A 16,009-nucleotide genomic window follows, 5' to 3' on the forward strand; every position below is an offset into this window, starting at 1 on the left:
AAACTATTTCTGCAAAAACTCCGAGTCATCGCAGCGCACTTCACCTCAGATCATCGACCAGAGCCGTAGAGAGGCACAAGGTTTGAGCCAAACAAATTAGTTTAGAGAATAACACGACTAGGTTTTTGCACTTGACTCATCAGGAACTCCCAAGAGGAGCATGAGTCGGAGAGAGACCATGAATTACAGTGCAGCCAAAAGGTGGCCAACTGCAAATAAACACAAGTGCAAGGAGGAAAGAGTGATCTCCCACTCCCGTCTCCACTTCTTTTCCCCGTCTCTCCACTTTCATTCCAACTTTCTTCTCATTAAAATAAGTTTTTTCTGCCCCCTCCACTGTCGCCTATTGCTTGCTCATTTCATGACTAAAGTGTCTCTCTCTCTCTCTCTCTCGTTAGAGTAAAGTCACAGTGTAAATGTCTTGATTTGACATCATTAACAACAACAACAACAACCACGTGTGCCATCCTGTTGAAGGGCTGACCACAGAGACAACTTTAAAAAAAACAGAACACCCTGAACAGCCAAGTAGAAAAAAAAGTGGTGGTAGGCATCACCAAAACATGACGTGCACAACTGGGCCCTCAATTATAAACAAATGGAGGAAAAGCCCCGTACAGAGAGGTGCTTCTGACTCACCTCTTACTTCATTTGACTGGGTGTCTGAGCCAAGTGTGAGCCATGTAGTACAGAAGGTGCTGTGCCATTAGGAAAACTATGGTTCTGCTATTGTGCGACAAAGATTTGCGGTTTGAGAGACACAAGTTGCTCCTTTAGTCGGTGCATACATGTCGTTAAAGGGGAAATAAGTAGTTTATAGTGCCATCTAGAGGAGAGGCTGAAATTTACAACAAAGACCTGCTGCTCTGCTCACCCCCTCCCTTCCCTGAGCGCTACGGTATCCGCAGCTGGTCTAATGTCGTCCTCGTCGTCTTTCTCCGTGTCAGCAGATGAGGTTCATGAGGTGAGGGAGAGGGCGAGCTACCGCGGCCATAGCAGACGAATCGGAGAGAGAGGAGGCGGGACTTCCGCTACAAGTAAAGAGACGCTTGTTTTGTTCTCTCGCGTTTGTCCTTACAGGCTCCGGTAGAAACATGGTGTCTCGCTGCTAACGGTGGCTATGCAACCGCGGTCCGCGGTCATGTTATTTTACATGACTTTTTGAAACACTACGAAAATGAAACAAAAACTATTATACAGCGACTAGACAATGCAGGAGCACATAATATGTATAAAAAAGTGGATTTTGGGTCATATAAACCCATAAATACTACATATTGTACCTTTAATGCACATTAACGCATTTCCATGACGACTGACTGGAAAAAAGACGCATCTGATGTCATGTTTACGTGCCGCGGCACCTGGAGTCCAGGCGCCGTTTACCAGTTAGCTCCGTTAGCTCCGTTAGCGCGCCTACAGTCGAACTGGATCCGTCTGCTTGTTAAACGTAAAGAGAAGCAGTTACAAATAACCAGCGTACCCGTGTACTGCGTATGTGTGCCTCTGTTTTTAAAGTTTAGCGTTACTTTACAGACGGGGAGTCACGTAAACACGACATCGCGCCCACGTCTTTTTCCGGTCAGTCTTCACGTGTTAACGTGCGTTTAACGTTAACACCGTTAATGTGCACAGCACTAAAAAAAAAAAAAAGGAATATAAGTTGCCGTGAGAGCAGTGACGCTCTCTGAAAAGTTTTTACCCAGTTCCCATAATATAACCAGGTTCAGGTTAGTTCCTTGTTTAGGCTCTTTCACTGGCCCAGGAACTCAAAACTGGGACAAACCGACTCCATACAACAGAGACAGAGACAGACAGAAGGCTAGAGAGGTTGAGTCAAAGTTGACAGCAGGCTGGAACATGCTAAGACACCACGAGGCTTTCACAATTGCAAAGACAACTGTTTGCACGTGTGTGTGTGAGTGTTTCTGTGTGTGTGTGTGTGTGTGTGTGTGTTGCCTATAAATACGGGCTGTGCAGACAGGGAGGAGGCTGTGGAGCAGCAGGGGGTCCCATACCTCTCTAAACACCCTCTTGCCGGCTATGCTAACACAGGCTGAGCCGCCCCCTAATGTCTGATGGCTGACTCACACATCAGCACATCACTGCCTACACTAGCCGGGACACGCAGACAGCTCACCTAAAAAAACTTTTTTTTTTTTTTTGCATTTAACGTGAGGGTGGTGAGGCTTTACCAGACACAGACAGAGGCTCCGTGGACGTCTCATTGGACGAGTAACAGAGGACGGTCATTCTCACTATTGCAAAAACACACATACACAGACAAGTGGAAGTTGAACAAAACACAAAAAAAACAAAACACAAAAACATCACTAAATACCAGTTTTTCTTGTGTTTCTATCGATATCACATACATTTGAGAAAGTGTAGGGCTTCTGGATCATCTGGGAAATTCCTTTTTCATGACATCCAATCCAGTGTCTGCACTGCATAAGTATCATATAACCCCCCCCCCCCTCCCTACTTAGGAGACAACAATTACAGTGTTCTCCAGCCAAACAGAAATAAAAATGAAATCTGGGAGTTTATTTTTCTTTCGGAGCAAGACAGAACCTGGCATTCAGGGCTGAGGGAGTCAAACGAGATGAAGGGGATGAAGGATTAAGAAGGGAGGTGAGAAGAGGCTGGAGCCTGACTGTGAGTTCAGTCTCCCTCCCCTCTCTGGGTAATAAATAATTTGCTCGGTTCTGGGTCCCAGGCTGCAGCGTTGCTTTGGAACAAGGTGTCCAGGGACAGATATTAAGGAGGGAAACGTCTGATATAAGAGAGCGAGAGCAAGGGTGGACAGCTGGGGGGAGCTGGGCTTCGATGGAGCCAAAGCAGAGAGCCATAACTACCCAAACATCCACAGTTGCCATCACAATGACTCTACATCCGCAATAGTACGTTTTCCATGTCAAAACTGCACAAGCATTAGAGTTCCATCCATCCTCTACTGGTCGCCAGTCTCTAAACATAATCCCCTAGTTTGAGGGGAAGCCAGAGTACCCAGAGATGGACATAAACACAGGGATAACATGCAAAACTACACACAGAGAGAACATCGGTCAAACCAGGATTCGACGCTAGCCACTGGGCCACCCTGCGGTTTATGGTACGTATCAGAAAAATGTTGCTGTAAAATGTATTTCTAATGTCTCAGGGTACAGGGTTTCACCGCCATGTATGTTAAATGTGTAATTAGAGGTTTCAAGAAGTCTGATTACAGCACATCATGCGATTCCTGTGCTCCAGTCATGTGCAAAACCAGTGTAAAAAAAAAGGAAGCGGCAAAGGAATAATTATCGTGTTATGGTATCATGTTGCCACGGCCGACAAAAACAAGTGTGCATTGCCGAGTCACTCGCCAAATTCAATTCAACACATTTACCACATGTCCACTTTTTTTTGAACAATCACGTTTGAGCCGTTAAAGGGACACTTCAGATTTTCTGAAACCTCACTGTGTCAGTATTTCAACCAGTTGATGAATTGATTTTTGTAAAAAATCACACGACAAAGCTTGGCGAGATGCTATCTCAGATTCATGTGTGCTATGTGTGCGTAGACATCAACAAGGAAGACGGGTATGAGACTGAGCCAAGTGACAAGTAGACGAGCACACAACGCAGTAAGTGGGTCATCTATCGTGGCTTCCCTCTCCGTCCCCTTCATCTCCAGGGACGCCAACTAATTCAACGCTGCGTGGATATCACTCGTTTGCCATTAGCGGTCCTGTGCTCGGCTACACATACAGGACAACACAACATAACAACAGAAGGTACAGACGGCCAAGTCCTTCAGATTAGGGTTAAGCAAAGTATTTAAACCTGTCGAAAATTGAACACATTAAAAGTTAGTCCCATCACCCAATCAACACAATGATACAAACACACTCCGAAAATCACAAACGCTGCCGCGTACATCAGCCTGTCCCCTCAACGCTGTGTGGCTTTACCTCTGGGTTCTTCGGCCTGTTTTGCCAGTTTACGAAGGGCTGCAGCGAATCCAGAGTGGGCAGACTGGGCAGCCGGGCTTCCATTGGCTACAATAGAACCGTTCAGAGGTGACGGGGTGAGGGGGCTGACCGTCACCGTGGTACGAGTCGCCGTGGAGATCATTCCTAATGATGGTGACTTTGGCTCATGGCTCATGCCTACAAAAACGCACAAAGAGGAAGAGAATGGGAAAGGTTTAATATCCACTGCTGCGCTTCTAACGTCCTGTATGGAATCACACATAACCTACAAGACATGGAAAAGACCAGTGAGGACAAAAGACCCGAGAGAGAGATGCATCAAAAGCTGTTTTCCTTGGACACAAGAGATAGTGAGGACAGAGTGTGGTTCTGGGTGTCTGCGTGTGACAGCTGGGATGGATGGGGATTGGTGGAGTGAGGGGGGCAGAGGGGCTTTGCTTGTATGGCTCGGCGGGTCAGAGGTGAGAGGTTAGAAGGGCAGGGTCAAGCCTTCCCTTCACTCAAAATGCCCCAGTCTGTCTGTGTGTGTCTGCAGGAGGATCATGGTCACAGAGTTTACACAAAAACCACCGTCCAAGCGCTCAAACACTATTTCATTTTCAGTCATTGGGTATGACACACACACAGCACATACAAACAATTCAACAGCCTGACATTTAAAAAAAAAAAAAAGAAAAAAGTCTTCGCTCAACAGCAACACTGAAGAAGGATTTATTATTTCATGCCTCTTTCTCGACTCAGAGTCGTAAAAGCTCGGTGGTGTTTGGAGAGGAAGAAGGAGAGGGTGAGGACAGAGGGTTGAGACGCCTGTCCCCTTTCCTTCCTGTGTTTGTGTGCACTGAAAGGCGACACCGTGTTGACAGCCCCTCAGTCACCCAAAGTCCTTGCATACCATAATAGTCTGTGATTGCCCTCAGACTAGGTGCTCAGGTGAAACATGTCCACCCATTCACTCACTCACTCAGAAGATCAGAATTGAGCGTATGGAACGTGGTCGTGTATAAGCAATGCATGTCCGTGATTATGCTAATCATCGCACAGCATTTCTGTGATAACTGATCATTTTATACAATATAATATACGCAGACATCGCAATATCTCTCCATAAGAAGGTGGCGTGCAGGATTTGGTGGAGATGCATTAGTTTTTACTGCCGTTCAGTTTAGTGATAGACCGATTATCGCCGACGATATTCGTCATTTTTACGCATATCAGCCTTTTTTTTTTAATCTGACGGCCGATAAGAGAAAGAAAGAAAATTTAACTTTAGAAGAGATGCTGCTGAAAGATAAAATTCAGTTATATTGAAATTTTGAAAACTTGATTCACCGTAGAAAACTTTTTTTTATTTAACTTTATAAGACGGGAGCTTCCTGCTTTTTTTTTGTAAGAATTTTAAAACAAAGATGTCTATGGTCTAAGAAGAGAACTTCTGCAAATCGGAAAAGCTGTTTAATAGACATATGCGTAAAGGCATTTAAACGTTAAAGTTAAGTGTTGGTGTTTGTATTATTCAAAATTTTGACGCCAATGTTTTTACTTTTAATGCAAATGAATATCAGCTCCAAATATTGGAATCGGCCTCCTTCACTACTAATACTCGGTATCGGCCCTGAAAAAAACATATCGGTCTATCTCTAGTTCAACTATTCAGCCTTCTGAAATAGTAATACTGGTTGACAGCACTGTGTTGTTGTTGTTGTTTTTTTTTTAAATTAACATATATTTAGTACCAGGCTGCCAGCATATCACTGTGTGAAGCTGATGAACCAGAATGATGATATAATATAAACACACTTGCCTCAGATCTATCAAATGTCCCTCTGTTTAGCAAGTAGGTGCAGTTTTCTGCCCAAAAAAGGAGTCAAAAGCCAAATGATCTGATATTTACTGTGATAATTGTGTGATTTGAAAAGCCTAATCAAAACACACAGCTACCTAATACAACAGCGTCGACCAGAAGGGGACGTAAGCGCGAAATCAAGTTTCGGGTGAATTTGCTTTAAGTTTTTTTTTTTTTTTTTTTTAAATAACATTCACTTTTTATCCACATCTAAGTGGCGCTGAGGGAGCACTGAAAAGCTATTTTTGGAAAACGGCTCCCAGAGTGGGGAAAATCTCAAAACGCCACACTAGCGTTTTGAGTATGTTTACAACAAATGCACTACTTTGGGAAAATGATGCTGTCATGATCCCACATTTGCATCATCATCATCTTCCTCTTATGTTTGGAAAGCGATCGGTCTGTTTTGGCTTTACGATATCAATTATATTCATTTTGGCTTTCTTCATTCTGTCTCTGTGTAGTAATGTACACTTATTTGAATAAAGCTTCACACTAGCGCACATGCTCCGAGCCGCCTTCCCCCCGGCTTTGGTGTAATACTGTAACAGTGTGTGAGAGAGAGGGTGAATAACATTCCCGACACCTCTGAAGACTGTCCTGCCACTACCCTCCCGATCACCCAGTGCACTCCGAATGAACCCGGCACACAATTAATGACGGAATCGACAATGAATACGGTCTGAACGACACACACTGGACCATTGAGGCGCTGGCAAACAGGCAAACAGCACACACACACACACACACACACACACACACACCAGCTGTCCAGTCCTGTAATGTGACTTTGTCAAGGCATACGAGTGCTCCTCCTCCTCCTCCTCTTTTCAGAGAAAGTCAGAGAAGAGAGTTAAAGAGAAACTTTTTTTAAAAAACAAAACCGACATACTATATATACACACACATGAAACCACAGCGCTAAGAGAAAGACACACACAGATAGAGAAGACAGGAACACAGCTCGACAAACACAGGCAGAGGCACTAACATCCGGAGGTCTGGCAGTGGTTCATGACCCCCCCTCCTCCTCCTCCTCCTCCTCCCCTCATAGATGAAAAGCGTGGTCAAAGCTTCTTACTGCACAATGGAATGGAGCCGCCTGGATCCCCCATGGCTGCATCTTCACACTGATCCCAGCCCAGCACCTCACACCGGCAGCCACCGACAGGACGCAAACCATCTTCCTGCTCCTCTCTCTCTCTCTCTCTCTCTCTCACTCTCCGTCTATCTCCACTTGCCCGTCTACCCTCCTTCCCTCCCCGCCTGTCTTCCTGTCTCTTGCAGTGCTGCTCAAAAAGACCGTTTAGAGCTTATCTAACAAAGCAACACACCACACACGCTGCTGCTGCCTATCTCTCCCCTCCTTACTCTAGCTCTCTCTCTCTAAGTGAGAAAACAGAAATTCTTAGCCTAGCAGCTGCTGCGATGTCACATGACCTCACCCCCCCCCACACACACACACACACACACACCCACCACTTCCCTCCCTCCTCACACTCTCCCTCACTCCTCCTCCTCCTCCTCCTCTCAACCTATAATTCCTCAGCCATTTGTAGATAACAGACACAGGCATGCATGCCCTGCCAAGGCAAGCTAGAGGAGGGGGAGGGGAGAGGAGACAAGGGGAGAGGAAAGGAGAGAGGAGAGGAGGGTGTTCAGCCGGTCACCACGTCTGACCCCATTACTTCGCGGAGTGACAGGCAGTGTACACGCATGCACGTGTGTGTGTGTGTGTGTGCATGTACATAAACGAATGAATGGGCGAAGGCAGCCGCCGCCGCCGCCTCCTCTTGACCGAAAACAGAAAGACGAGGGAAGACAAAGGACATGTCCTGGCCTGTGTCGAGCTCTACGGCGTAAGAAGACAAAAAAAAAAACAACAACAACATTTTGTGTTAAAATAGCCGCCTCCATTCAATCCTGATTGTTGTTTAATCGTCGGAAAAACAAAAGCGAAGAAATATAAAAACTGCATCCCAAACAAAAGTAGTAGGAGTTTCATTTCATTCGAAATCAACTATTGCCATCTCACGCCGACCAAGAATGAGGAATGTGTGATCAAAATGTTACAGTACAGTGAACACACACACACACACACAGAGAGAGAGACACACACTACATGCAAACACATGCAACGCAATTCCATGGAGTTGTTCTCAGGGTGGAGGAGACTTAATGTGTAGTAGTGGTTTTGGGGGGGTGGACAGCTCAGGAAAAGGATAAAAGTGTGGGTTTGACTTCCCCCTCCGTCTGCCCTGTTCGCTGTCATCGCAGGGGCGAGAATGAGTCGTTCCTTTAGTCAGTTCCTCCTTCCGTCGCTCGAGCGGCGAGGGAGTGAGCGAGTGAGATGACAAGAACAGAGCTTATCATTCGGGGGTAAAGCCGCACCGTGGCCAGCGCGGTGCAAAGGGCCACCTTTTTCTTGACAAAAGCTCCTTTTCTGCTCTGAACTTCACCCTCGCCACGCTTCTCTCTTCTTTCCCGTCTGGCATCATGAAGCTCATCCTGCTGGGTTTTAACTAAAAGTGTCTCGTTGCTTTCCGCGTTAGCATCAAAACCCTATCACGGCAACGGGATTACAGGTGCTAACGGAACGATTCTCCATCCAAACGAGTATTTTAGCTCTCTTCCAGGAGTGATCTGACGCCACATAAACACGCGCATATGTCGCACGGTGTGCCGTGTGTGTGTGCTTGCTGGTGATAAACAGGAAGCAGATTTTCAACTCTGTTTATCGGGAAAATACAAACACGGATGGAACAATAGTGGAGAGTCGGCGCAGGGATTAGAGGAAAGTGGTTGTGTTTACTGCCGCTAGTTGAGTGTCGACTGATAAGAGCCAATCAGGAAATAAATGTGTGTAAAGGCCACATTATACTTCTCCGACTGCGTAATGCGTTATCCGTCTGCGTCACCACGTAGACCACTCGAGCATTTATACTTCTGCGTGGTGGTGACGGATAGCCGCTGCAATTTCCCGCCCGATCAGTAGGGGTCGCTGCGCAAGGTTGTTGTGCTTTTGGCTACAGTGAGCAATGGCGTTCGAGGGAGAAAGACTGTTGTTGTTGAAACAGTGGCCGTTTGTCACTTTTCTGTGTCCCGGAACGCAGTTTTAAGATAATTTGAGGCGAGAAATTGGTCATTTAGAGTCTAAACATGTGCTGTGTGTGTTAAGATATGACGTATTTATAGTTCGGCAGCGACGAAGTCGGCGGTGCTCAGCTCCGCCCTCTGTCAGGACGCCCGGTGCGCACTGTGAGCCGGCACAGAGCAGCTTCGCTCGGCCTGTCCTGAGGACCAATCGCAGCTCTTGCCGTCTCCGTTGTCCCTTGACGGAGTGACGGACACTTAAAAAATATTCCGTGCACCCGGAGACGACGCAGAGGCTCTACGACAGGTTCTGCGTCGACGCAGAGGACTCTGCGTAGCTACGCAGAGCACTTTACGCAGGAGTATAAATTGGGCTTAACTGCACGGTCATTTCTCAAATGTCTCCGTTTCTGCGCGGTCGTACGTAAAAATACTTCCTCCGGGGCTTGAAAGCTCAGGGGTGTAGACGGCAGGTGGAAACACAGCAGACGTCATGTCCATTATATGTCCGGAAAAAAGGCAAGGATGCTCAAAAACTATGCTAAGTGAAGCATTGCAGGGATTTAGCAGCACGATTAGAAAAAATTGCTACTTCAAGGCAATGGGAATTTGAACATGGACAATAATGTGTGTACAAGTCAAAGCTTTCTATTTTTTTTCTTTCATACCCGTAAAGGCCACGCAAGCTACGCTCTTATTTCTAAGTAATGATGATGTATGAAGCCCAGGATGAGTAATGTCATGCATTTCCAGATAAGTGAGCTTGCCTCCACCTCGAAAAAAACAATCACTCAGCTGCAGTACACTTTCTCTCAGTGCTTTATCAAAACCTCTGCTACCGTGCTCCACAAATAGCCAGCAGATGGCACCATCTCCCAGTGAATCACAAAAGGAGTCCCAGCGTAATGAAGCAGCAGCATCATGCATTGGTCATTTCATCCAGTGATACATGGGAGGGAAATTGGATTTTGAAAAAAGATTTTTGTAATGGACTATGAAAGTGTGTATCCATGTGTTTCATCTTACAGGAATACATTTGATCTCTTCAATAACAGAGGAAAAAAAAAAGAGTTCAACTATGTCCATGAGAAGCCTGTCGAGCACCTAACTTCCTGATGCAATTAACCCCACGAATGCTGTTACGCCCTCGGGGAAAACAAAGCAAAAGTCTGACAGAAAAAAAAAAAAAAGGAATGCAGATTAGAGCAAACCACATACAAGCATGATCCGCCCACACACACACACATATATAGACACACACACACACACACACACTCACACATAGCAAAAGGGCAGATTGACTGCTAAATGACATACAGTAAAACACACAGTTTTAACACCCTGCTGGGAGTAAAGCCGATCATGGACTCTTTAGTCATACAAACACACTGACACACAACGTTCCACCCTGTGGCTGGTTGGAATGCAGATTACTCTCTCTGTAACGCACACACACACTAAATCCTCTTGGCTCCTGTATGCCCTGGCCAGTCAGGAGATAATGCAGTGGCAGCTCTAGCGAGTGGTTAATCTTTAACCAGGAAGGGATTTGACTATCAGCTCGTTAAAACTAGCTGCTGCTGCTGCTGCTGCCGGGCCCTCATCTATCTGATCCATCCGTACGGGGCTTGAACTGTACCAGCTACACCTAACTGTGCACCCGTGCTTCTCTTCAATGGAGCAGCAGACGTGTCTTTTCTTTACAGTGGCTTGGTATCGCACACTTTAGGCATGCCCTGCTGCCCTCAAACGAGCGATGGGAATGTCATGTCAACATGTGTGGCTGAGCACGGTTTCTAAAAGCGTCGCTGTAATTTTAATACCTCCGGAGAGAGAAAAGCTGGTGTAGCTTTTATGGTTCGACGTTTTGTATTTTTACTCCTACCTTCCTGTTCTTGCTTTACTCAAACAAAACCAATCATTGTTTTCAGAGCAGTGACAAAATGTGCAGTTAATGACGCGTTGGGTTAAACTTTCAGTCACACTTAAGATTAGGGAACATATATTCACCATTAACTAGGTGTTTACGATAAGGAGCATACTAGCTCTCACTAAGCACCTATTGGCACCTTCTTCTACATAACCTTATTCTATGGTGGCCCTGAGGTGCAAAAAGGAAATGTTTGTGCTTTTTGATTTGCGTTTGTGCTTTACACCTCAGGGCCACCGTATTATTCTACCTCTATTGTGACATGAATTGAGTTTGTTTTTTTTAAGTTGTTACTTGCTTAATATTTACTAATAAAGGGCTAACAATAATAATATGCTACGTATATGCATGTTACTTATAAGCACCTAGTTAAAGGTGAATATGTGTTCCCTAATCTAAAGTGTTACAAAACTTTTTTTTTTTTTTTTTTAATATACATCAGACCAGTTTTAAATACTGCAAAGAATAAGAGTAAAGAAACTGTGGCCACTGCGACACAACTGAGTGAAAAGCAGCAGGTGACATTTGTTTGCTTAGACACCCAACACACGATCGAGATAAGAAACGGCTTGAAACGCGACTGGAAACCCCCTCTTTAACCAGATTATAATCTCTTATCGCAGTCGTCGATGGCACAGTGCAGAGCACAGGTATTCAAGAATAAACTTTGGTGACATATTTTGGAACAAGTAGCTCCACTACAGAGTTCATCCTAAACGGCTGGTGACTGAGGATGTGCTGAAAGGGGGACGAGAAGGATGAGAAGAGGGTGTGAGAGAAGAAGTGTGGGATAGACTTCTCACCGACGACGGACAGAAACAAAAACAACAAAGGGAGACTGACATACGAGCGAGGCGGCAACGCAAGATGAAGCAAACTCAGCGAAAAACAGGATGTAACATGGGCATAAAAATTCAAAACCACATTCACGTTACAACCTAAAATGACCTTCAAATAAACAGCTGGTGTAAATGAGAGGGAATAAGAGCAGAAAATCAACACTTTTAAACTACTATATATACTGTCTATAAATAGCACAGTAATCGCAGTAAAAGCAGCTTCTGAGGCAAAAGGCTGGAGAGACAGACAAAGAGCAGAGTAAAAGGTATAGTTCACACACGGGTTAAACAAGAGAACAAGATCAGAGACCTGAACTCCACAAATGCTCCTACACAAAAATGCCAGGGCCTGGATCCTAAAGTGTGCAAACAAATATGAGTCATGATGACGCACACATATACACACACACACACACACACACACACACACACACACTGCCTATCCAGGAGCACAGCAGGATAAACCTGCCCGGGTAGTTCCAAGTTTGTTTGACTTCTGAGATGGGATGTCAGAGTAATCTACCCCGCGGCACTGTAGAGTAGATGTGTGTGAGGTGTGTGTGTGTGTGTGTGTGTGTGTGTGTGTGTGTGTGTGTGTGTGTGTGTGTGTGTGTGTGTGTGTGTGTGTGTGTATGCACACCCGTGAGCTCATGTCAGCCTGCGTGCGCATGCGTGCCATCGCTTTAACTCCATACTGAAGAGAACATTTCATGAGAGAAATCCTGAAACAGCAGCACTATGGTTGCTGCAGAGCTGGCCAATCGAGAGAGAACAATCCCACTGGAGAACGAGAGCGAGAAGGACAAACAGAAGAAGGGAGGAGAAAAGAAAGAGGAAGACAAAGAGACTGAGATTAAATAAAAGAGAGAGAGTATGGCCTGTGTGTGTGTGTGTGTGTGTGTGTGTGTGTGTGTGTGTGTGAGCTGTCATTATACAGCAGGCCTCCGTTAAAGAGCTACAGCAAAGAACACAGCACATCTCCCTCTGACCTGGTTCGCTCTCACTGTCTTCACCACACACACACTAACACTCACACCTCCTCCGTGCAAGGAGCAAAGACAGCAATCTTCCTTTTTCACCTTGTGTGGCTTTATATGATGCTGTGTGTGTGTGTGTGTGTGTGTGTGTGTGTGTGTGTGTGTGTGCATACCTTGTTATTCATCTCTAACCCTCCCGCTTCTCTCCCTCTCTCTTCCACTCAATCTCCAACCTGCCTGCCAGCAGCTCGCAACAAAAACACTGAGATTTTTCAAAAGACCAGCCGGCATATCTCTCTCTCTCTCTCTCCCCCTCTTCACCTTCCTCCCTTTCATTCTCCAGTGCACAAACACAGGCGCCCACACACACACACACACACACACACACACTCACAGACAGAGTGTGTGTCTTAAGGAAAGGCACGAGCCGAGATGATTTTCTCTCCTCTTCCTGCATCCGACTCACCCACCCCAGCAGCGCCATTTCCTATGTCTGTTAATTACATAGTGACTGTGGTAGGGGTTGCCGGGGTTGTGTCTCTCTGTGTGTGTGTGTGTGTCTCTCTCTCTCTCTCTCTCTCTCTCTCTCTCTCTCTCTCTCTCTCTCTCTGTGTGTGTGTGTGTGTGCGCACATCATCTGGTAAGTGTGGTTGTGTTCTCTGAGACACCAGTGTGGGCGTATGACAGAACACTCTGGTTACGCTTCACAACACTACTTTGCTGACTGTGTGAACACACACACACACACACACACACACACACACACGCACGCACGTGCGCGCACACACACACACATACACGAGAAGGAGCCTTCTGTCTGTGTCTCTGGCTCTTTGTGGGTCCTGCCCCAGGAGTCAAACTGCTGTCTGTGTGGCTGTGCCCTCTATATGGGGGGTGGGGGGGGGCAGTCTTGCCACTCTCTCCTGATCCGAGGGCCGGCTCCAACCCCAGTCAAGCTGTTTCTGGCAGAGCAAGGGCGCTGTGATTCGCCGTCATCATCACCCATGACGGATCTCCAGCGCGTAAGAATCAGTGACATCTAATGTGGAACTGAAACAAACGGCGGAGACTCGTCCACCCAGCTTTTCCTTTTCCAAGACACCGTCAGCAAACTACGACAGCCTTTACATAACAGGGAGGATGTAGTTCGTACTCATTTGTTTCCAAAAGCTAAATGAATACTCCGGCTGGTTTGTAAAAAACATGGCGGGCCAATATGGCAGCCTCCATAAAGCAGGGCCCTTGTTGATGAAGTGTAAAAGGATGATTGAAGGAGCGACGGAAACCAGCAATTATTGTAATTTCCGTAGCTTTTTCAGCAGTTTGGCTGGCCATGCGACCTTTATTTATGCCATGTCATCTATGACCACAAGAGGACACTGTGCGCACATGTGGCAGAATTTTAAAGTGCAAATTATAAATGAAAAATCAAAGAAAGCAGGCTGAAAGCGCGAAGGCCAGAGCTGGAGGAACGAGTCCACAAATGGATTCTTGAACAGCGTGCTGCTGGAATGCGACTTACAGACCGACTTTTTTGTGACTTTTTTTTCTCCTTTTCATTACATATTTTTTGACAAATGCGACTAATACTCCGGTACGACCTATAGTCTAGAAAACGCGGAATACACTTATACAAACATACTGATGGTTAGCGTATTGAATTTCCCGCCAGCAAATCCTCCTGAATGTTACACACTGGACCTATAATCAAACACACTCGGTGACGAGGAGGAGACGGGGATGTCAGGCGGGCGGCAATGTGCTGTCATTTTCGCAACATACAAACACATACAAAGAGAGAACCTGTGCCTCTGAGCTCGCGCGGTGGTTTCTGCACCTGTGATGCCGCTGGTGTACCTTAAACCACACCACACCACACACGGTTACAGCACACACACGTTCACCAGAGCCAGATTAACTGCATCGTTTCCGTATACTGTAAAGCTCTCCGTGCCAGAGACGTCACCACATGTAAACGTATCACAGTCGCTATCATCTTTTTCATCCCTTCCTTCCCTCTCTCTCTCTCTCTCTTTCTCTCACTTCACACAGGAAACGAGCACGAGTTTTCGCCGGCTCCCCCTCTCTTTTCAGCGCTGTTCAAACCTTTCTCTCCTCTCTATTCTGTGTGTGATGTACACTGCTGGGTTGTGGCTGCCTAATTAGCACTGCGAGTACTCTGCATGGGTCCTGACTCCCACGAGGCTGCACTGCACGCGCACACACACACACACACACACACACACACAGATTCACAGTGCACACCACCCACTTCACTTTCCATGGCAGGGTCTTGTTGTTGAGAGTTGCCCTGTTGTAATCTTGTAATTGGTGTGTGTGTGTGTGTGTGTGTGTGTGTGTGTGTGTTCCTGCTCATACAAGTCTCTGCGTGCACGTCTGAATGAGTGAAAGATGTGGCACGATGATTGAGCCTCTTTTTCCTCTCGGCGAGCAGAAGACAACCCACTGTCGCCACGGTCACACACATCCCCAAACGAGAAGCCAAGAAGACAAGGTTCCTTCTTGGCGCCAAAACGGGGACCTCCGCTGTTGTTCGTCATTCTTTTAAGAATTTAATTTGGTCAGTCGTTTCATTATTGTTCCACTACATTTTTGAGGCGCAAAGCAGATTGTGTTTGTGAAAACCGGAGCGTGTGTTACTCTTCAAAGTCAAACATACGACGAATGACCGTCCCTTCTTTTCAAAGTGGACATAGTCTACGTATTAGGAAGTCTCTACAGTTTTAATACATATAACAAAAGATGCACAATTTCCATTGGCTCCAAAGCAAAAATGATGAGTCAACTAAAGGATCGGTCAATTAACAACTAATCTCATAGTCAAAGCAATGTTTGAGTCATTTACTAAGCACACATTGTAAAAATGTTGAAGGAAAGATGGGACGATTTGATGCTTCTCTTAGTCACGTACTGTACTGCGACGGTGTGATGGGCTCTGGACCTTAGGTCAGACAAAAACAAAGCATTCTGCAAAGAAATCAACAAGGAAAAAAGGGGAATGATTGTTAGTTGCAACTCTACAATAGATTTAACTAGTGCCGTGACACACATACGCAGTAACACAGGTACGCTGGTTATTTGTAGCGCTGCTCTTTTCGATTAATCAACAGACCAACAGCGCCAGTTCGACTGTAGGCACGCTAACCGCGCTAAAGGAGCTAACGCGGCTAACTGGTAAACGGTGCCTGGACTCCGGGGCAGTCGTCATGGAAACGTGCCATGCCTTAACATTGACACCGTAAACGTGCCCAGCACTAGATTTAACATTAGTCGATTACAAAAATTTGTCGGCGATAAAATGTAAGCGTCGATGAGTCGTGTTAGTGT

General features: G+C 46.0%; 1 protein-coding gene across 1 annotated transcript in view; it reads right to left on the bottom strand.

Annotated features, from left to right (window-relative positions):
• Positions 1–16,009, bottom strand: part of gse1b (Gse1 coiled-coil protein b) — a gene marked incomplete at both ends in the record, with an annotated part of 71,313 nt that overhangs the window by 25,974 nt on the left and 29,330 nt on the right. Inside the window, one exon of the mRNA XM_083900485.1 lies at positions 3,959–4,156. Within this exon, the coding sequence (XP_083756611.1) occupies positions 3,959–4,156 (198 nt within the window). The remainder of the gene's footprint in view (positions 1–3,958; positions 4,157–16,009) is intronic.

Source organism: Microchirus variegatus (assembly GCF_963457635.1).
Source record: "Microchirus variegatus genome assembly, chromosome: 14".
NCBI lineage: Eukaryota > Metazoa > Chordata > Actinopteri > Pleuronectiformes > Soleidae > Microchirus > Microchirus variegatus.